General features: G+C 40.9%; 2 protein-coding genes across 15 annotated transcripts in view; one reads left to right on the top strand and one right to left on the bottom strand.

The window, feature by feature from the left end:
• Positions 1-66: 66 nt before the first annotated feature.
• On the bottom strand, positions 67-17,121 carry DNAJB4 (DnaJ heat shock protein family (Hsp40) member B4). Of its 2 annotated transcripts, none has more exons than XM_038145048.1 (4): positions 16,982-17,121; positions 4,304-4,589; positions 1,343-1,917; positions 67-346 (listed from the first exon to the last, which is right to left on the bottom strand). In XM_038145048.1, the coding sequence occupies exons 2-4, from the start codon at positions 4,512-4,514 to the stop codon at positions 113-115; spliced, it is 1,020 nt and encodes a 339-aa protein (XP_038000976.1). In that variant the 5' UTR covers positions 4,515-4,589; positions 16,982-17,121; the 3' UTR covers positions 67-112. The 2 variants fall into 2 exon arrangements, with proteins under 2 accessions (XP_038000976.1, XP_038000978.1); XM_038145050.1 differs by lacking the exon at positions 16,982-17,121 and adding an exon at positions 4,667-6,182.
• Positions 17,122-17,330: 209 nt separating this feature from the next.
• Positions 17,331-21,632, top strand: part of FUBP1 (far upstream element binding protein 1) — a 32,368-nt gene continuing 28,066 nt past the window's right edge. For 12 of the 13 annotated variants that reach the window (XR_005257869.1, XR_005257867.1, XR_005257866.1 and 9 more), the window contains exons 1-4: positions 17,332-17,563; positions 18,520-18,610; positions 20,493-20,531; positions 20,878-20,917. Coding sequence is in view for 6 of the 13 variants with exons in the window: in XM_038145043.1 (XP_038000971.1) it covers positions 17,450-17,563; positions 18,520-18,610; positions 20,493-20,531; positions 20,878-20,917 (284 nt within the window). In the remaining 7 variants the exon portion in view is untranslated. Of the gene's footprint in view, positions 17,564-18,519; positions 18,611-19,597; positions 19,661-20,492; positions 20,532-20,877; positions 20,918-21,632 lie in introns of all 13 variants that reach the window. The other variant, XM_038145045.1, reaches the window with a different exon arrangement.

Genomic DNA, 21,632 nt, shown 5'->3' with positions numbered 1-21,632 from the left:
AAAAACCAAAGATTCCACTAGGTGTTACAGATTGCACTTTTAAAGCAGACTCGCCAGTCTTCTGCATTTCCAGTGTCCTATTTTAATCTGTTGACATACACAGTCTTCCATTTTACGAAACTGGAAGATTTCGCCTAAGTACTTCTTTTGATGCTGGAGAAATGTTATCTGGGAAAATTACTTCAAACTCTATAATTAAGTCTCCCCGTTGGTCAGGATTTTTGGGAAATGGCAAACCATATCCTATAATTCTTCTTCTCATTCCAGGCTTTACCACTTCATTGACTGTCATGGGTATGGTTCTTCCTTCTATCGTTGGCACATTGAAAGAGCTGCCACACAAAGCCTAAAGAAAGATTGTAATATGAGAAAAAGAAATTGATCAGAACTTTTTTGTACCTATAAATGAATTTGAATTATTTAAAAGTGATTAGAATTCTCAATAGCATTTCTCCTATGCACTTCTCAGATGTCAAAATTTTAATACAATGTTCCTCTCTTAAAAAGAGAAAACTTATATTTGTCATTGAATATCACTGAATTTATGAAAATTACACAATGGCTACTGGAGGGTAATTGAGCTTTTATGTCCTTCAAAGACTTTATCAAATAATAAGAGAGCTAGGCAGAACGAACTCCTCACTCATACTCCTCTACAGATGTCAGTCTTCTAAATTTCCACTGGAAATTTAGAATCCCATTTCACTTTTTGTTTGTTTACATTGCACAGGACTTTTTTCCTAATACCTTATCAACCTCTATTATATCGAATTTCAGAACATTTAAGTGTCTATAATCAGAGGTATATAAAATTTCACAGCTATCTTATGTGCATATTTGTGGTGCCTAAAGAAATCAGTATTGTTGCATCAAAACAACAATATTGTTGCATCAAAATTAGAATGTTACAGACCTTCTGCTTTATCCAACAGTTTTATTTTCATTACAAGGATCTCTGAGAATAAGATTTTGATTCCTGCAACTTCACCTGATTCAGCACACTTAGTATACTCTGATAATGTCCAATTTACATAACAATGCAATGAGTCTAAACAGGCTTTTATCTGTGAAGGAACTGTATTACCCACATTAACATTAAATATTGTCTTTTCTCCCTCCCTCACTACTTTAGATGCTTCACCTCACTTCACACTTACTGTAGAATCCCTTAAGGTAGCTTAATTTACACGAAGTTCATAATGAAATCAAGCGTTTATTTTTCTACCTGATACTAATTAAGAAGAGAAAATACATTACAAACACAGCTACCATAAGGCTTTAGCCACTGTATCATATTGTAGTAACATCAAACATTTGGAGTTCTACCACAAGAGAAACTTACCTCCCTTAAGCTGATTTTAACAGGATAGACAATATTTGATCCATCTCTCTTGAAATGAGAGTGAGGTTTATCTTTAATGATAAAAACAATATCAGCTGGAATCGAGTTGGGTGTTTCATCGCCTTCTTTTGGAAAAGTGATCTTGGTGCCTTCTTTCCATCCTCTTTTTATCTCAATAGTAAGGATTTTGTCCTCTGTTCGGACGCTTCTACCATCTGGGTTAAGCCTTTTACGTGAAATCCTCATTCTTTTTGTGCAGCCATGATAGATCTCTTCCAGTGACACTTTAAGTTCATGGATTACAGGGGGATCTTGTTTACGACGTAACTGGCTGCCAACTGTATTCCTTTCCCTTGGAAAACCATTCATACTAAAACTAGTGAAGGATCCAAATGGATCACCATCCACCTCCATGTCTTCAGTGTCTCTGCCACCAGGCATCCTCCTCCCAAAGAAGATCTCAAAAGGATTTGTGCCACCAAAGAAAGCTGCAAATGTAGCATGTGGGTCTCCATGGAAGGAGTATCGGAAGGTACCACCCTGGCCATCAGATCCTCCAGCTCCTCCTTTAAGGCCTAAACAAGAAAAATAAGGCAAGTTAAAAACAAATTGGGTATTAGTATAAACTTTCCTGCTGTACAGCATAATGATATCAGGACTGATGAGTCAGAAAGATATTTGCAGTAGAGTGAAAGGTCTGCTTTTCAAGGAGGATTCACCATGAGGAGGTACTAACTAGCAATTCAATAGCTTGAACAGCAACACAGTTTCTGAAGCTCTAGAATGACTTACTTCAGAAGAACAGGTATTCTGACACTGCCCATTGTATTTCATGTGATTGAAACCAGTTATTTTAATCAATTAGCATCTTAAGAGCAGAAGACAGGTTTGTTCAATTTGATCTCTTCTTGCTCTGCAAAGTGTTTTGGGAATTGCATCCTTCTACAAGGACACTTCTGGGGAAAATTACTCACTATCATGTATGTGACATATCCCATAGCCTCAGTTGTAACTCAGTGTTAATTAGTTTCACCCGTTTTCCTGCAATTTGTTCTTAGTAAAAGGTAACATGCCAACAGTCAAGCACATACATGCTTCTTTAATATTCAATTTACAATCCCAAAATTATCAGAGCTTGTGCTCCTATGGTACAGAACAGGTACAAATCCTGAGAACTCTCTTCAATGCAGCCACAAATAAAAGCATCATGGAACTTACTAAGATCCATTTGGGTACACAACACCTTGTATACACTATCACTGTCTCCAAGCAAAAAATCAGAAGGTTCTCATCTCAACAGTTTTGGTCTTTCTTTTCCCATAGAGAGATCCAAATCTCATTTCTCCCTGCCAAGAATTCTCACTGAAAATTCTCTTGTACTTCCTGTGCTCCCATTTCAAACCAAGCTAAAATCAATTTTTTTCAATGCCTCTTTGCCAATAAGTGATCAATTACTTCCTTGTAATTGTGCTCTTCTGCACTAACCATTTCAGCGTGCTTTCTCAGACCACTGGAAGGCTGAAAGTCTTCTTGAGATACTTTTGTCTTAAAGTAAAGAGTCTTAAAGTCTTAAACTTGAAATGCTTGTTTTTTAAACTTTTTTTTTTTTTTTAGTCTTAGACCAACTCAAAGCTACAGCTGCTATCATACTTTTATAACCATAGAAAAACAAAGGCTTACATTATGAGGGAGGCATTCTATAAATTTGAAAGAGGGGTTTGTAGGGGTTTTTTTTAGCACAGTGTTCTCATGCATAACCTTAATGCTGGGTACCTACACTAACCAACTAAGACATTAGAATGCTTTCCCCATTTCAGTACCAGAGCAAAAGTACTTAACAAGCTATAGTTTGTTGGATGTCAAACATCCTTCTGACACACTACTGTTAATGCCAAATAAGCAGATCGGGGGATTCTATCTGTGATAGCAGAAGGACAACTCCTGGAATAGCTGGCCTGAAGTTACTGAAGGTACGTCCAGTTCCTGGCTGCAAAAACACTCAAGTTTCCTCCTCACAAACCCCAACCCTTTGCATTTCCATTAAAACACCCTCAGAAGAGCTTAGAGAGTAACTGAAGCATCAGGAAGTATACCCACATTCAATCTTTTAAAAGATCATACTTTACATCTTTGCCCAAAATACTAAATACTGCTATTTAATTGTCCTTCTTTATAATTGTAAAAAACATGGCCCCAAGCAAATAGCAATGAGCAGGCCTACTTGTCACAACGGAAGTTGTTATTTTAAATGGAATTCCTGATACCATACACATTTATGGGAAGGGATGTTAATGACTTCCTCTGTTGCTCAATCATAAGACTGAAAGTCATGTCGGTCAAAAATTTAAAAAAAAAAAAAAATCATCCTCTCCAGATAACCATTTTAGGATAAATGTGACATTTCTGAGGTCTCATTCTCTTGGCATGTTATCACTGTTTACAATTAAAGCTAAAAAATTGTTCTGGTATTTCATGACATCAGCCAAATTCTTTCCTCTCTCTAGGCACAAAGCCAAGGACAACTACAGGCTGGACACCTGGGCTTGTGCACAGAAGGACTGTTTAGCCTAGATCAAGCAGATTGCCCTTAAGTAAAAATTAAATAAAAGAACACATGCCTTTTGAACTGCATCTCAAAAACTGCTCTGGCAAAGGAAGACAGCAGTAAGAGATCACAGAAAGCTATTAATGGGTGATAGAAACTTTTTCTGTTCAGTAAACAGAAAACATTTTTGCCTATCAGGTATTTAGGGTTTGTACAAAACCCCATTAAACTAAGAGATTAAAACTTTACCAAGAAGCCCAGCAATGCATTTTATACTTAAAATCTCAGAAGCCGAACAAATACATTGTAAATACGTTGTCTAAATAGAGGAACACATACCATGTCTTCAGATGTTTACTTTGCTTAATTTAACATAATGAAAGGGACCAACCAAAGTACAACAGAGACATACATACCTTCCTCCCCAAACTGATCATAAATCTCTCTCTTTTTGGGATCACTCAGCACTTCGTAAGCTTCTGCAACCTCTTTGAATTTTTCTTCTGCATGGGGAGATTTGTTCTTATCTGGATGCCATTTCAGTGCTTGTTTTCTGTAAGCCTTTTTGATATCCTCGTCAGAGGCCCCTTTTTCAATTCCCAGGATAGAATAGTAATCTTTCCCCATCCCGAGTGCTGGAGGAATTCAGATTTTCCTTGCTGTAAAGAAAGCAGCGTCCAGCGTCTTAGCGAGGTGGAGATGCTAGAGAAGGAAAAATAAATATCAAACTTTGAATTGAAGCAAACAGAGCTGCTACAAAACAACAAACTCTACGATACATTAAAGAAAGCCCGGAGAGCCTCTCCGTATTTCATTCCTCGCCCCGTAGCTCATTTATAAACGATTACACAGCGGGCACGGCCGAGCCCTCCCCCGCAGGACGTGTCTGCGCTCTTTCTAGAACGCCAAGCAGCGGCGCGTCACTTCCCCCGCCCAGCCCGCAGCCGGGGCTCTGCCGCGCCTGCGCAGCGCGGGCTGCCGGAGCCGCCGCGCCCGGCCCCGGCCGGCAGGCTGCAGGCGGCTCGCAGGGCCTGTCTGCACAAGCGACATGCTGAAGCCCATCTAGAGTAATTATAGCATTTACTTCACTGTTTCTATAGAGACTGCTGTACATAACGCTTTTCCAAATATATCAACATGGAGCTGCACCCTTTCCAGCAAAGGCTATGAAGAATTTTACACCCGTATCAACGACAAAGCTTCAGAAAGCAAAATTTCCCTTCTTTAAAAATAAAATTAAGCCACCCTCAACCACAGCTGACCATAGCCATGTACTATTAAGCAGTAAGAATGAATCTGAGCAAAAAAATACCACTTTGTTTACCACAACTCGAGCTACTAAATTACAGCAGATCAAAATGTAAGTCCTGTCTCAGCCTTCTTCTATGGAATAGGAAATACCAAGATTATTATACAAGTATGGCAATATACCAAACAAATTGCTTTCATCTGATGAGAAGCTAACAGAAAAATACTCGGTTCTTACACATTTGTTTTAAAATATTTAAAACAAATTCTACTACTGAAGTATTTCTCATGCTCCACAGAGAAAATGCTATGAAGTTTTAGCCTGCAAGATTTTCTTCGTACCTCTATTAAGAGCTGTAGGTCAAAAAATTAGGTACATTTATCAGTAGGGCAGTGAACTACATGACAGATTACCACAACTGAAAAATTACTCCTCCCTGGAACAAAATATTAAAATACAACACTTTGGGTCATATCTAGACATTGTCTGTATGAACACAATTCTAGGATGAATTATGAAACTCAGCTGCCTTCCTTCTAACAATAAAACCCACTAATCCTCTGACTCAGGGAGCATTACATTTGAAGCCGTTTTCTAGAACCTGCTCAAACTTACAAGAGACTGCTAAGAAGGAACAGAAAATGCTTCCTTAACCAGAAAGTACTAGAAAAAAAATGGGAACTTTACTTTCACTTTCTTAACCTGCGTCATCCTCCTAATCCTCACACCATTATCTTTTCTTTTCCAAGGTTTGCAATAGAATTTACTAGATTTTTTCCAGCGTTTCTACCTTGGTGTCTTCTATCAGTATGCCCATTTCCCAGAACCCTTGCATTTCAGTCACCTATTTCAGAGACTGCTTTCGTGTCCAAGTCCCACAGGCAGGTGCAGCGTTTGCACACCTGCCCTTGGAAGCGCAGCCCACTGGGCTGTGAGCGCACCCTCCGCGGGAAGGAAGGGCAGCGCTGGCTTTGCTTCGGCAGCAGCCAGAGCTCACAGCCCCAGCGATCCTACACAGCCACGGCTGCTCTCAGCCGTGACAAACCCGCAGCAGTGAGTCCTGAAACTCACTGAAGCCTTCCAGAGCCACTAAACTACACAGCTAGAAAATTAGTAAGGCCATAACCCAAGCATTGATTAAGCATGCTTCTGTAGAAAAGCTAAGGAAACTCTCAGACATACAAATGCAGTAACACACTTTGCCAGGAAGCCACCTCAAAAACAAAAGAGAAAAAAACCCCTCACCATCACTGAACTTTCTTCCTCACTCTACCACATTAACTCTCCAACTGATATATCATATTATGACTAAATAAACCCTGTATATAATCAGTTCTTTGTTTATACAGTCTTCAAAAACCTATGACGTTCACTTTTAATACTAGACTTCCTTTTTTCATCTAAAAATGTGTATGAAATTCACACCAGGAAACTGAAAATTGCTCCTTCACCAGCTCCACTTCAGAGACAGAGTCTGACTACTGCATTCCACTTAAGAATTGTTGCTTTAAAATGTCTTTTCCATTATTCTCTGAGAACTATAGTTTAACTCACATACACAAGGCCAAGAGCTGTACATCTTGTTTGGCAGAAAGTGGGGGCAGGGTCTAAGAACAGTAGTGCTGACAACATCAGCTTTGAATCAGCTGCTTTCTTTAAAAAAGCCTTCACAACAAGTGAGAGAAATTATGGAAGCATTTGAATTAACGTACTGAACTCAAATGATAGATTAATCATAAATTAGCACCAGTGTGTTAAGGTACAGCTTCTAGGCAGAACAGTGTCAATATTCCCTGAAGTTGAATAAAAAATGCTCATTATTTGCTTTAAATTAAACCATTTCTTCCGTACTTCTCACTTATTAAACCACAGAAACAAAACTGAGAAAGACAGGACTAGATCACAGAACAAATTAAAGAGCAAACAAAACCACAAAGGCAAATTCCAGACAGATCATAACTATAAATACACATGTGCACATAAATGTCAAGGCACAGGAGCCAAATCCCTCCCCAGGAAAAGCTTTCACAATTAAGTGCATAATATTTGCAAACCCACATTAATGAACGGAATAAATTTATACTCATCTACAATGGTTTGAAGAAAGCACACCCATATACAATAAAAAAATTTCCAGAAACAAAAATCCATTGTTTTACCTGGAAAAAAAAATTCAGCAACTCTTCTCCCCACCATCTTTAACTGGATGTGGTTGCTGCCTGAGCTATGTTTGTACTTTATATACACTTTATACTGTGAATAAGACCTGGTACATGCAAGCCCCATTCATGAACTCTATAATTGAATAGAGTTTCACCACAGAACTGTTCAGTAGCTGGTATCATACACAGAAGTAAATTTTGGAGTTTACAACAGAAGCAACAATTAGTATAAAAAAAAAGTATCTAACAGAAAATGCAAAATGAAACCAGCAGAACATTACAGTTCTTTCTAACTGATGGCCCTAAAAGAAAAGCTTCCTTTAGTCATGCTCTTCATACCCCAGTAGGAACCAAATTTATCAAATTTTTACTTGAGTTCTCTGTGAAACTGCTACTGTGACAGAAGTTAGAAGTTAACTGTACATAAGGATTCTGGGGCTGACTTTACATCTAAATGAATAATCATAAAAGCAAAGTGAAACGCCATATAGCTTACAGTAAATTCACTATATTTAAGTTACACCAGTCCTAGCATCAACAAATATGTTTTCTATTTTTCATTGGCAATATGTCTTTTAAAACCGTGTCTATGATATTACTGGAACATACATTAAATTCTGCCAACAGGCCAAAGGATTTATTTTTAAGGTCTTTTGTGGAAAAGCTTACTTTAAATATACATTCCAGAAATTACATGAATTAGCTATAGTGCAAAATCTCAAACCAGAGATCCACTGCTACCACTTTTGAATCCCAAAAAAGTATTTTTAAGCACATGATTCACATAGTCTTTAATTTCATTTGGAAAATACTACATGACAAGATGTTAGCAATTTTTAAAATTAATTTTAATTTTCTTATTACTTTTTGTAAAAATAGACCAAAAGTTAGAAATAAAAATGTAAAACTGAAAACATTCATCATACTTTGAAACTTGCAATAGTTTATTATATGCTAAGTTATGGGCTGGGTTCTTCTCTTCAGGAAATTATTATTTCCATTACAAACTTACATCTCATCCCTGATTCCTGTTTACTAAGTCCCAATCTCTACTATAGCTGGAAAACAAAACTACTCTTGGAATGAACATCCACACTTTAACTTTTCACTACTAAGAGGGAATGAACAACTATGTGAAAGCAAGCAGAGCTCTTGGGATTCAGCAGTGATGAAAACACAGGACTGCACTTAGAAACTCAAAAGGAACCATCCAAAGTACGGCCACACAAAGCAACAGAAAGGATTTCCATCGACAAGTTAAGACTTCCCTCTTCTAAAAGAATACACATTCCAAAGGTGCTTTTCAATTCCTTACTTAGATTCTGTGTCCATTTCAATCCCTACCCAAATTTTCCTGTGAAGGGATTCTTACTCAATTAGAGTGGTGATCAGAAAAAATGCCAATCATGCAAAACATTTAACTGGTTCTCTCAGTAACTGACTACGCCTGTTTAGCACACTACTACAAACTTCAAGTAGTTAAGAATGTTCTCACATTCTTTTGTAAATATCCGTATGGAAAAGTGCAGTGTTCCGGTTCAGAGAAAATCTCCTGTTATTAGCAAAAAATCCCCACATTCACAACGAAGGTGAAGTTCTCTTTCCTCCAAGAAAATGTTTGATTTTAACAAGTTCTGCACAATTCACTACTTAAGTTGTAAGTCTGGGGCAAAGAAAACAGAAAAATACCATAGCCAAACTTCTTTCTTTCAGTTTTACATATAAAAAGCCCGGATTTTTGTCCTAACTACCTGCTGCTCTGATGGTTATCACTCAGGAATTTACCCAAGCCTCAGGGAATTCTGTCCTGAAATAGCCCATATGCAAATGAAGAGTTAGACTTAATCACATATTTATCACACTGTACTAGTTAGGTTTCTGACTCACATGTCACCAACCTTCTCATGTTGGTTATATAACAAGTAAAGATATTTAATATCATGAACAGCTTAATGCTTTGTGTGTGCTCCTTTTCCCTCCAAGACTAGCTGCTTTTAATTTGATTGTAAAAAATCTTATAGCCCTTCTGTTAACTGTTTTACGCAAACATACTGCTACAATCCAAGTCTTTCAGATTGTCAAGTGCCAACACACTGAATGTTATCAATACCATCACAAAGGACTGATTTACTTGGATGTACATATACTTTATACATAGCCAGAAGCTTCCATGCCTCACACTTAATAAAATATGTTGTTTATAAAAGGTTAAAAAAGTACTGAGTTATTCTGATGAGTGACAAAAAGAATACAAGATTGATTGGTAGCCAGAAAAAAACCCCAAAAAACCAACAAGTACTAGGAGATACTAGGACAAAAATCCCAGAAAACACTATTCTAGTCATGTAAACACTACAGTACCAATAGTCCATCTACACTGTTAACACTCAGCTATTCTGCCGGCTTCAGCTCCCCCAAACCATGTGTACTATTTAAAATAAAAAATGTTCAGAGAACCGTAACAGATAATGAAAAATGCCAAGTATTTGGATGTGAAAAACAACTGAGGAGGATTGAATTTTTCAGTCTCCCAAAAACACAGAAGTCACTAAGGTCTGCAAGGTCAACAAATTATGAGGAAGGAGGAAATGAATCGTTTATGGTCTATGCCCATTGCCAGAAGCAAAGTGTAACCAGAAGAAGGTAGTTTAAATAATGAAGAAATTCTATAAGCAATAGAATTCCCTGCCAAAGGACACTGGAGACTCAATAATGATGTCAGTGGGACACTGAATAAATGGTACATAAGAGATGCACTGTAAGTTTCTTAACTAAGAAACCAGAGCAGGAATGTCAGACAATTAAAAAAATACTGAAAAAATGTGTAAACCTCCACTTGTTTGTCCTGCAGATGTGATTATTATATAAATATTGGACAATAACGACTAAGTATACTATAGTATAAGTATAATAAGTATATCTGTATTGTTTTCCACCTAAATAGAGAGGTGGTGTTTACAACAAATACACTTTTTAAAAACAGGCATTGAGTTGCACTCACAAAGATGTTTTCAGTAAACTGAGGCTTAATTTGACATTCACGGTCAAGAGATCCAGCCCCACTCCTGCAACGCAAAAGGGGCAGAAATATCTCTAAAAATATAAGGACAGAATGGCCAGCTCATTCTGCAGCCCAGCATTCCCCACCCCACAGCCCAGGGCCAGCTGGCACAAACCGAAGCACCATTTGCTCTGGGCTGGACACAAGGGCAGGCAGCTCAGACCCTGAGAACTGTGACTGGCTCCCTACCAGATCTTCTACCAATGAATCCTGGGGTAGGAGAACTTCTGTGACCTAATACTACTGCTATGTACTGATTAACAGCAAAAGGACAATGGAAAACTCAGCACAAGTTTCCACAATAAGCCCTGCTGACTTCCCTTCAAGAAACTGGAGTTGAAGAAAGTGTTTAGAAGGCATTTATTTCAACACCCTACATAAGGTCAGTTATTACAATTCTGACCCCCCCCCCCCGGAAACATTAGGATGGGCAGTATGTTTTATTTAATATCTACTTCGATGGCTGTAGTATAGTACATTATCTCTTTTAACCTTTCATCTGTAGAAAAAGGAGGGTATCTACCACCTGTAACTATTTACTGTTTATCTTAAGCACAGTAGCAATTTCTTCATGCATAATAAAGTAACCCAATGGGGTTTTTCCACCAAACAATACAAGTCATAACGTGCTGTCTTGACAAAGATACAGCAATAAAGAATCAGGGCACCAGTAGAATAAAGATATTCCTCACAGATTAGCTCTTGCAAAAGTCTCTGTGACCCTGGCACAGACACAACTCAGATGTGACCTGATCTGAACCTGAAGCCTGTCCTTCCAATGGTTCTCAGACTATCATTAGGTATTTGGATTTGTTCTGTTAAAAAAAACCCCACTGCCCCAACACACTACCGGTTTGGAACATTCATCAGTGGAACATAACACATTATAGAAATATTTTCCTAACGATGAATACACTCTACAGGTTTACACAGAAGGCTGACGAACTCATCTAGAATTTTATCACTACTTCAGTCATGTCCCATAACTAAGGAACAGACAGAAGTCACGTCTGCAAGTTATTTTTCCTTCTTGCAAAAGCATTAGATTTTTTTCTGACATAATTAAAAAGCTATCAATGAGAAACAACTGATCATCATTACAGGCCACACACAAGATAGGGTGGGTGAAGGAAGATGCTTGCACAATCCCAATGTAAATTCTGCTTGTGTTTTCTAGAGGTTTTTCCCCCTTTACTAATGTGAGAAGTTACTAGTTTCCAGTACAAAATGAACTATTTTTTCAGCCTTGAGGAAGAGATGAACTGCAAACCAAATAAAACCAGCTGAAAAGCAACTCAGCTACGCTGTATTGTTTTAATTGCAGTTACACTCATGCAAGATCAAGGTTATTAATGTACTACCAAATAAGGAACTGCCCACATTTTTGCTCTGGACATGTGATCCCAGTGGTCTTACATAAGCAAAAGGAGGTGGTCACACGAGATGCTTTTTCCAGAGTGTGCTCGTCAAAATCCCACCCAGCAGCTCTGATTCATGCAGCCAGTTTTACGTGCAAGGCTGAAAACACACACACTGAACTGTGGTACAAAGACAGGAATTGCAAAAGGAGATGTCAGCACAATGCTGTTGAACATGAAAGGAGATCAGATGTCAGTAAGAATGTACTTCACCTACAGGAGACAAAAAGACAAGCAGCCCTAATTATATTTACTACAATCTGCTGTAAGAGAAGTCAAAATAGTTGCTCACTAGTCCTTGCAATGTTTCAACCACATCCCATAGCTAAATTATGTTTCATAGCTGGTTTTTCCCTTCTTCATCAGCCTAGAAAAGTTTCAAGATAAAAAGCAGGAGTTCAAGAGATCTACTTTGCAGTTAATATCCTTAATTACTTTATTCCTCTAGATTAAATAGTGCATAGCTAGCTAAGAGGTAAAGAAGGTACAACATGGAAGGTACAACTCAGCAGAAAAATATCTAGGTGTTCTGAAGCGATACCAAATTTAAGTATCTATTCTAGTAAGAAACTCAGAATTCAGACTCAGAAAATATTACTCAGTAAATATTACTATGTTTGGGTTTTTTTTTTAAATTTATGCTATGTTACACAAACAGTTTGTTTAAAAATAAGATGCTCACAAATTAAGAAGTACAATTGTTAGCTTAATTAAACAGTATCAGAAAGAATACTAGTAGAGATCATGCCTGGATAATAGGGAAGTACACCAATCCCTTTAGAGCAATCAAGCTTTTCCCACTTCAATAGGAGAATTCTGAATATTAATTATGCCTTAAATGAAGTGCCTACTCACTAATTAACAGGACTTAAATGCACTTTCTTCAGTGCCTTGCTGACAGAGGGATATATTAAGATCCTCTACAGCTACTGCTGCATTAATCATTTGTTCTCCTTTCAGAGTCTCTCAGTCCCCATCTCAGCCTTTCTTAATCCCCATTCATATGCAGCTTCCACACCTAGCTCCATGGCCCAACTTATTTCAAGCCAGGCCTTTCACTCTTCTCCCCCATCAAGGAAGAATTTTGCAGATGCTAACAGCAAATTCTCTGTGCTCTCTAAGCTTTCCTTCCCATGACATAGCCACTAAAACACCCAATCCCCCTGAACAAGTCAGCGCTGAGCACTGATGACACGATCCTGCTGACTAATATTATCCAGCTGCCTTTCCCACAACATTCCTTCAACAGAATGATCCAGTCTCTGCACACGGCAGCTGTATCTAAGGAAGAAGTGAGTGTTCTCTGACTTATCCTCCTATATCGGACATACACAATGCAACGATGGCTCAATGCAATTTGACAGCCTCCAAATACATCTCAAACGAGATGCACAAGAGTGAAACGTGCAAGGGAAGAGCTCCAAAGATTCTACATTTATTTACACAGCTTCTCTATGAAGTTTTAATAAACTAAAACCTTTTTCTAGGAAAGGCAGCATGACTTAATGCCAGCCAAAACCACCAGATGACTTTTTTTCCCCTCAGACTCGCTATGTAGAAGTTATCCAAATACTACCCAAATTGTGGATCTGAAAACTGTAACTACTACTTCAGTGCATATGTATTAAATATAAAAACTCGCGACAGATCAACAGTTGTTTGGACAGAGAGCACATGCTCAATCTTCTCTCAGCAGTTATTTAAGGGAGTTTCCTACTGATAATATTGCAGATCCTGGACACACTTTGCCAGTGCGGGAGGAGCAGCTGACAGGATCTGAATCAATTGATCTACATCTCCCGAAGTGAGGAAATCATCAGACTCCGATTGCAGATTTCAGCACAGCAGCAATGACTGGCAGAAAGCATGGCAGGCACGTGTACAGCTATCACAGGAGTTATCCTTCTCTCAGAGAACATAAGCACTTCTATACAGGCGTTCAGTGGGCTGAGGCAAAGCTAAACAGAACACGCTACCCAGAGGGTTGCAGAGGCAACATCGTAAGAAATGTAATTCTTTACTTATTGATCTTGTGAGAGGTCTCCTTACTCCTTACTAGAGGTACCAGAGAACCACTCCTTTCAGAACAGCCTGACCTTTTGGTCTGGTCACCACAGAGCAAAGTTGAAGTGAATTGTAGAAGAGAAGAAAAACCCCAATCAACCCAGCAGAACTCAATGAAGTGGCTGTGGTTATGCAGAGGATTTGTGCCAGTTCCACCTTTTTACACTGATGCTTTTGCAATACCTGAACTGATATAGAAATACCCGGAGGACCTTTGGATAAAAGAATTCTTTCACACACAGTATACAATTACTGTTTTCCTCAGAACCATCCATTACTTAAATCTGAGATAACCCACACAAATAAAAGGTTTTCTGACTTGTCAGATATTTACTCTCACTGGTTCTCAGTTAATACATCTAGTACAATATTTTAGTCTGATGATTACTACAAGAAACAACCAATATGGCCTGAAAACCATGGGAGATATCATAATCTAGTAAGTTCAGTTAAGGGAGATATCTTCCTCCAATCTCTAAAAGAAACAGTTGAAGACACTTTTAAAAATCCATATTCTTCTATTTCTTATACTGCCAACTATATATCTATAAGGATTCTGAAAGCTAAGATGTTCACTTCTCTACTATTCATCTTTCTTTACTAAGAATAGTTACTGTATGAAGTGAACCTTATTTTGCACAACAAATGCTCTCATGCTCCAGCAGCCCAACGCAAACAACTACTTACATCAAGCACATTCAGTTTCCTAGAAGGCATTGAGGAAACAGGCAGGGCAGGTAACTCCCACAAGAAAGGAGGACATCCTGCTGTAGGCTGCTGTGACATGCCAGCAAGGTGCTCGAACAAATACTGCAGTTAGCACTGTTAAGGGGTTAGATCCTCACCCCACTCCATTAACAGATTAAACAGAATTAATTAATCCCATGGGGATAATTTTCTTAACAGAAATATCACTTAATAAAGGGAAATGAAGGTGAGAGTGCTTAAGAGATGTGGTTTTCTAGCAGATGGGTTGTAAGTGCCATCATGGGAAATACAGACAGACACAAGTGTTAATAAAGGTCATTAGATCAACTTAGGAACAGTGAGAGTAAAGGCAAAATATTTATATAGTGTACAATACTGTGAGATCTTTCTCCTCTTCAATTTGCTAGATCTCATGTTCTGACTGTAGAGCCTACAGCTACTTCAAGAACTGCAAAGAGTGAGAAATAATAGATATACTAAATATCACTCTCAGCTTTCAAATAAAGCATCACCTCAAAAAGTAGGAAAAAGCTGATAAAAAACCCCTTAAAAATAACATTCACCTATCATCAGTTGTTTATGAATTCAACTAGAACACTTATACTGTACCAGACAGGAGTGTTTTTATTTGCCCAAGGTACTATGACTGCTTAAAAATTATCAGCATTACATGGCTACTGGCTTGTCTCACAGAACTCAGCAAAGAAACACCAGCACATTTTGTAACTGTAAAACGCAAAGTACACTGATGCTCTCCTTCATCCAGTAAGGGGAGAGCCATAAAACACATAGCCACTGGCCAGGAGTGGTTTCAATGTGTCACAGTCAACTACTATTGCTCAACTACAATTATACAAGTAAGTACTTGCTACACACAGTCAAACGATTAGTAGCCAAGAGAATGAACAAATAGCGTTTGGCAACAGCACCAAAGAGCCGAGCGTAAGAATTAAATTCCCACACTCCAAGCACAATTTAACTTTTTTCCCCAACCCCTGCAGCTAGCACAGCTACATTAACGGAAAGTATAAGCTAATTCTTACGTACAGGCTTTTTCAGCAAAAGTGTCACAGCACTGTTTCACCTGGCTGTAGCAATACACTGTCATCTGCCTAGAAGCGTGTAGGAATTTTAACTTTGTGTAATATATTACTCTTATAACCCGTCTAAACTGCATTACCTCAATAGTGTTATGGGAGTTAAAAATCTAGCATTTTTTTAGCTTCCTTTAGTGAAGTTACCGGCAGTAGAGAATACAGGATAATCTGAGCTCAGCAACACTGTGACTTATAGTCTATTAAATTTATCCCAATTACACTTGCCTTAAGGCAGCATGGAACTACAAGGCAGCACTGAAGGACAGAGAAGGGAAAACAATGAGAGGTATTTTCTTATGCAAATCCAAGAGTCCCTGCACACAGCCCCAAACCAGGCCAAGTCCAAAACAACAGTTTAAGTAAAAGCACTGACAACAAAAAACCCACACTCACTTAAGGCTGGAAGAGACCTGCCACGCTTCAGTTTAAAAGCAGGTATGTTTTAAAAAAGGTATGACATTTATGTAAACCAGGAGCCCATGAAACAGTTGAATGCATAGAAATACTTTTAAAGCAGTTCCGCTCCAATATTATGCAGTCTTTATTGCTAGGACTCCGAAGTACATGCTCTACGACCTTATCCTGGTGTGAAGCCTTTACAACACCGTCATCCATATCCAGCACGACAGTTCATCCCCACCAGGTCACAGGACCTTAACAGGACCCAGATTAAAGCATTACAGACTTCAGTTTTTCATTACAGCTTGTGCCTGCGCAGTCAAGAAAAAAATCCCCCGGCTGTAAAAATCGAACATTAACAATGAGCACTTTCAGCTAAGAAATAAACAACCATGAACAACGGCAGGACGAAGCAAGCAAAGCTCCGCGAAAGAACAGAGTTGATCCCGTTTCGCGGGGCGCGGAACGAGCCAAAATTCCGTTCGAAACGAGCGGCCGCGCCCGCAGGACCGCAGCGGGCAGAGGGCCGCGAGCAGCGGCGGGACGGGACGGCCGCGGGCCTTTCCCTGGGCCCAACGGCTCCGCCGCGCCGCCGGCCCGGCACCGGCCGCCGAGCCGCCCCCCGCCCCTCCCGCCGCCGGCCGGGCTGCCCCGCCAGACGCCAAGGCGGCTCCCCCGGAAACGGCGCTCGCATTATTGTCCGTGGCAACGCCCGGCGGCCGCGCACCGCGGGAGCCTCTCCCCGGGGCACCGTCGCGCTCCGGCGGGAAGAAAGCCCGGCGCCCCGGCCCCCCCGCCTCAGCCCAGGGCAGCGCCGCTGCCGCTGCCCGGGCAGCCGCCGGGAAGGCAGAGCACCCCTAAAGCGCGGTGCGGTGCGGCGCGGGCAGGCGGCGCTGCCGCGGGCCCGTCCCCGTCCCGCGCGCCTCCCGCACTCACCGAGCGTCGCCGCCGCCTCAGCCCCGGGCCCACCGCGCTCCCGGCAGCCCCCGCAGCGCAGCCTCCGCTCCCCGCGCGCACCCGCGGCTCCCAACCAAGTGACGCGAGAACTGCGCGCTGCCTCCCCCCGCGCGCTGCCCTCCCTGCCCCGCGTGACTCGCCCGGCCCTATCAGCAGCGTCTCCGAGCGCTCGCGCCTCCCGTGGAAACATCGCGATCTCACCCCACCCCCTGCAGGGCGGCCCCGGAGGCCCCGCGGGGCCGGCTGGGCGGGGCCGGGAGAAACGCCGCGAGGCTTCTCCGCCGTTCTCCGGAGCCCGCAATGAAATCCCGCCCGAGATCTCGCGAGGTTTCGGCGCGCTCCCCCCGAGCACGATGCCGCGCAGGAATGTGAAAGGCGCGCGCCCGCCGCCATTTTCTCTCTTTCTTGGCAGACAGCGGCAGCGGCCGGAGCGGCGCCGGGGAGGCCATGGCGGACTATTCCACGGTGCCCCCTCCTGCCGCGGGCGCGCCCGGGGGAGGTGGCGGCGGGGCTGGAGGAGTGAACGATGCCTTTAAAGACGCGCTGCAGAGGGCTAGGCAGGTGTGTGCGGCTCCATCGAATCAATGGGGTCCCGGGGCCTGGAGGCCGCGGTCTCGGAGCCGCGGGAACGGCGAGGGCGCTGCGGGGAGCGGGGGCCCCTCCGCCGGCGTGTGTGTATTGGGGGGAGCTTTGTCCCGTCCCCACGCCCCCTTTGCGCCTCCAGCCCGCCCTGGGCCGCGAGGTATTTGCGGCCCCGCTCCGCCATTGCCCGCGAACAGCGCCGGGAGCGGCCCGAGGGGATTCGGCGGTGAGAGGAGCGGCCCCGCGGGGTTCCTCCCCGACCGCGGGGAGGCGAAATCTCGGCGGGCGAGTAGCGGCGCGTTATCGGCCGGGCCCGGCCGGCGGAGGGACGGGAGGGCGGCGGCTCCGCGGCGCGGGCCGTGTTGTGGCGCCCGCAGGCTGCTCGGACCGGTTGGGCAGCGCGGCGGCCGCGGGGCGAGGGCGGCCCTGGCGGAAGCTCTTTATCCCGCAGTTTTATTTGTAGCTTCTGCACCACGGGCGATGTTTTCGTCGCTTGTCGGGCGAAATGTTCGCCTTGTCTGTTAATAAGCGGTCGCGGGTTTGGCAGTATTAGAGGGCCCGATGTGGTCGGGTTTTGAAATTGTTTGGCCGGTGAGGCCCTGCCGTGAGATACCACAGTGTTCGGCGAAGAAGGCGGAGAGAAAGAAAATTCTCGTTTAGAAAAAAGGTTTTGGTGTTTAAAGGCCAAGTTCTTGTTGGGATTTTTTTTGTAGGTGAGGAAAATTTAGGAGGCTCTCCTGCTGAAATATGAGTACAAGTCTTTAAAACACTTAAGAAAACCTCTACGAACAAAATTGCCTTTGGCTTTTCGTTTAATGATTTGGGGTCATTTTAATGCGCATTGTCTAAATCCCTGAAATCTTTTAGAAAACGTGGAATTAACTTGGGCCGCATTAATTATTTTTTTTCTTGGCTCACATCTGCCTTTTGTTTAGATTGCAGCGAAAATTGGAGGAGATGCTGGCACAGCAATGAATTCTAACGACTACGGTTATGGAGGGCAGAAAAGACCTCTTGAGGATGGAGGTACGCACTCATTCCTGCTGCATTTATTTTTGTGGAGCATGGCCACTGTGCTAGAAAGATTGCAGGTGGTGTTTTGGTTTGTGGATTCATTTGGGTTTTTTTTCCATAGCAGAGCATTACAACATTTTGTTCTCCTCATAGATCATGACATATTTTTTCGTTTTCAGTTTAGTGGGAAAGTTTTAAATCGTTGTGCTCTAACCTGAAGTGAATGTAAGCCTATTTTACAGTATTTTAAATGTGGTTTAAGTGCTGCAAATAGGAAAATGCATGCTGAGGAAAGGGACAGAAATATTCAGGTTGCAAAATGCCTGTGCAGGTGTCATTGAAGTCTTTTGTGGTTGTGTGGGATTGGTTTCAACTCGTAAACTGCAGTTAGGACAGGAAGTGCTCCTGAAGCTGGATTGTTTCTTTAACTTTGTTATTGCACTGTTTCAAATAAAAGTATTAATGCATTTCATTGTAAAAGCATAGGACTTTAAAAAAACAGGGGAAAGTAAATTTTCTACTTTGAAGACACTTTTGTGTAGTGTAATAGTTCAGCCTACAGCATGTGTGAACCCTGATAAGATCATACCTAAATCCTCTGACTTGTTGCAGCTTTTTGGATTTGCCTTGCACTGCAGTAAAGTTTTCTCCTGAAATGTGTGTGTGTCCTCTTCTGTCTCTTACAGAGCATCCACTTTGAACTTAACAGGGTTTGATATGGTTAATATACACACCAAATCCTATCTAAATTACAGGAAGAAATCTTTGAACTTGCTGAAATGTTCTCTTAGGTCTCACAAAAGAGAAATGCCTTTTTTTTTTCCTTTAAGAGGATTGAAACTCAGTCTACAGAATGTAACTAAGGCTTTATATCAGGAGTTCTTGTGTCCTACAGTAAAGTTTTTTTTTTCTATTAAAGGTGAGGTTTTTAATATACGAAAATGAGCTAATGATGCTTCAGATGATATATGTAATGTATTCTTTTTATTTTATGTGTAGATGGCTCTTGGACAAGTCCGAGCAGTACAACACACTGGGAGGGAATGCCCTCTCCTTTTAAAGGCAGGAATTTTTATTTATTACCTGTGTTTAGTATGTAAACATGAAATAAACTAGTGGATCTTTCTGGATTGACACGAATATTTCTTGGAATATGTGGCTGAGTTTTTGCTGCACATAAATTATGGTGGTTCATGTAGCCTTCATTTTGGGGTGGGAAGGAAGCATCTGAAGTATTATCTTTTCAGATATAGGTTCATAATGCCTTATATTTCTCTACTGTGCAGAAAGGATTTGGACAGTAGTGATGTAGTTACTGTGAATCTGCTTTTTGGTTTTTTTATGAAGTTTTATGCTATGAAATGCTTGCTATTTGGATAGGGATTCCATATCAATATTCAGATTGAGATTGCATTGCCATGTGATACTGTTGTATTTTCAGATGTTTGGTCTAGATTTGTGGTCATTGTCAGAATGATTTTTTTAAGTTATTGTTGATTTTTGTATGGATTTGATTTTTTTTCTTTTTTTACTATAGAAGCATCATTAGCTTGAGCAGCCAACAAAGCTGGACTTTGTTCCTTGTCTTAGTTGAGTTTCAGTGACTGCTATCTACACACAGTGCGTTCTGAAAGCTGCCTTTTGTTAAACTAATAGATACATGGAAAAACCTAACATCTTTTCAGCTATACTAACCAAGTGCTGAGTGTTCGTGAGATTCTTTCTTTTATTCAGATGATCAACTCCCTGAAATTGGAGGAGGAAAAAGAAAGAGAGGAAAAAAAAAAAAAAGAGGGGGGCTAAAATATACTGGAAATTTACAATTCACACTAAAAGGCTTAAACACTTCCTGAATTTCTTGGCAAAAAAAATTTAAAAAATCTTAATTTTGCAGATCAACCAGATGCTAAGAAAGTTGCTCCCCAGAATGACTGTAAGTAATTTTTATTTTGTTGCCAAAAAAAAAACCTAAACAAGTGTAACATTGTCAGAACAACAGTTTGAAAGTGTTCTGGTAGGTGACACTTGAATAAGTGAGATCCAGAAAATGGCTGGGGGTTTGTCTTACATTGTTGAAGCAGCAGGAGTCTGCTTGGTAAAACTGGCAGTGGTGGTAGCAACAGTTAAGAGTCTTTATAGTTTTTAAACCTTTTGATAACACTTCTTAACAGTAAACTTGGACAAAAGTTTGATACAATTGAGTTTTGTTATCAAAGGAGAAGCTTAGTTGTAAGCTATACCTCTGGTTTGAATTTAATTTTAACAATGTTTGTTTATAGCTTTTGGAAATCAGCTACCACCGATGCATCAGCAGCAAAGGTAAGAGTTTTACACTACATCTTACGTAGGATTTTTATTAAAACAAAGCAGTTTCAAACAATTTTTTTTTTTTTAAATGGTATCGACACATGAAGCATTTATTCTGTCTTTGTATGATCTCTTGAAGTTTAGCTTTAGCAAGTCCCAAGTCAGACACTTAAAATGTACCAACATTGCTTTCCCTTTTTTTCTCCACGGCCTAGGCTGTGGATTGAGCTTAATAAAAGGAAAATATATTGGCTGTTTTTTTTACTTCGGCATAGGTAGCATAGCTAGAAGTTGGAAGCAGATCTGAAGACAAAGGTGATGCTGTCTTGTGATCAAAAAGCAAAGCTGAATGACCTAAAACCAACTAAAATAATTCAGACTACAACTTCATTGTTTTCTCCACTCATTTCTTACCTAAACAACTAGATCCAGCTATTTATTATTCTTGTGCTTTGGACAGTTCTGAGATACCAAAATTTGCAGCATGCTCTGATGGTATACAGATGAAACTTATAATGCTACAGTAGCCTTTTCTGTACTGCACATCTGTTAATAAAGAGGGTGAAGGAAACTTCTGACTGATTTGTACCACACTGGAACCTTTTGTATTGTTTCTGTGTGTTGTCAGCTTATGTAGAACTCTGCTTGCATAATGACTTTTAAAGTTACTGAGAGGAAAGTAAGCCAGGGTGATGGTGGGGCATAGTTTGCTTTAGTTTAATGGGAG

The sequence above is a fragment of the Motacilla alba genome, chromosome 8 (genome assembly GCF_015832195.1).
Source record: "Motacilla alba alba isolate MOTALB_02 chromosome 8, Motacilla_alba_V1.0_pri, whole genome shotgun sequence".
Classification (NCBI taxonomy): domain Eukaryota; kingdom Metazoa; phylum Chordata; class Aves; order Passeriformes; family Motacillidae; genus Motacilla; species Motacilla alba.
This window is presented reverse-complemented; position numbering and strand designations above follow the sequence as displayed.

What these genes read in the sequence shown, in the direction of transcription:
- DNAJB4 (XM_038145048.1), bottom strand. Translation starts at nt 4,514, where the DNA reads ATGGGGAAAGATTACTATTCTATCCTGGGAATTGAAAAAGGGGCCTCT. An exon ending in TGATCAGTTTGGGGAGGAAG is followed by an intron (nt 1,918 to 4,303) that starts GTATGTATGTCT and finishes TTTCTTGTTTAG; the next exon opens with GCCTTAAAGGAGGAGCTGGA. An exon ending in TTAAAATCAGCTTAAGGGAG is followed by an intron (nt 347 to 1,342) that starts GTAAGTTTCTCT and finishes ATCTTTCTTTAG; the next exon opens with GCTTTGTGTGGCAGCTCTTT.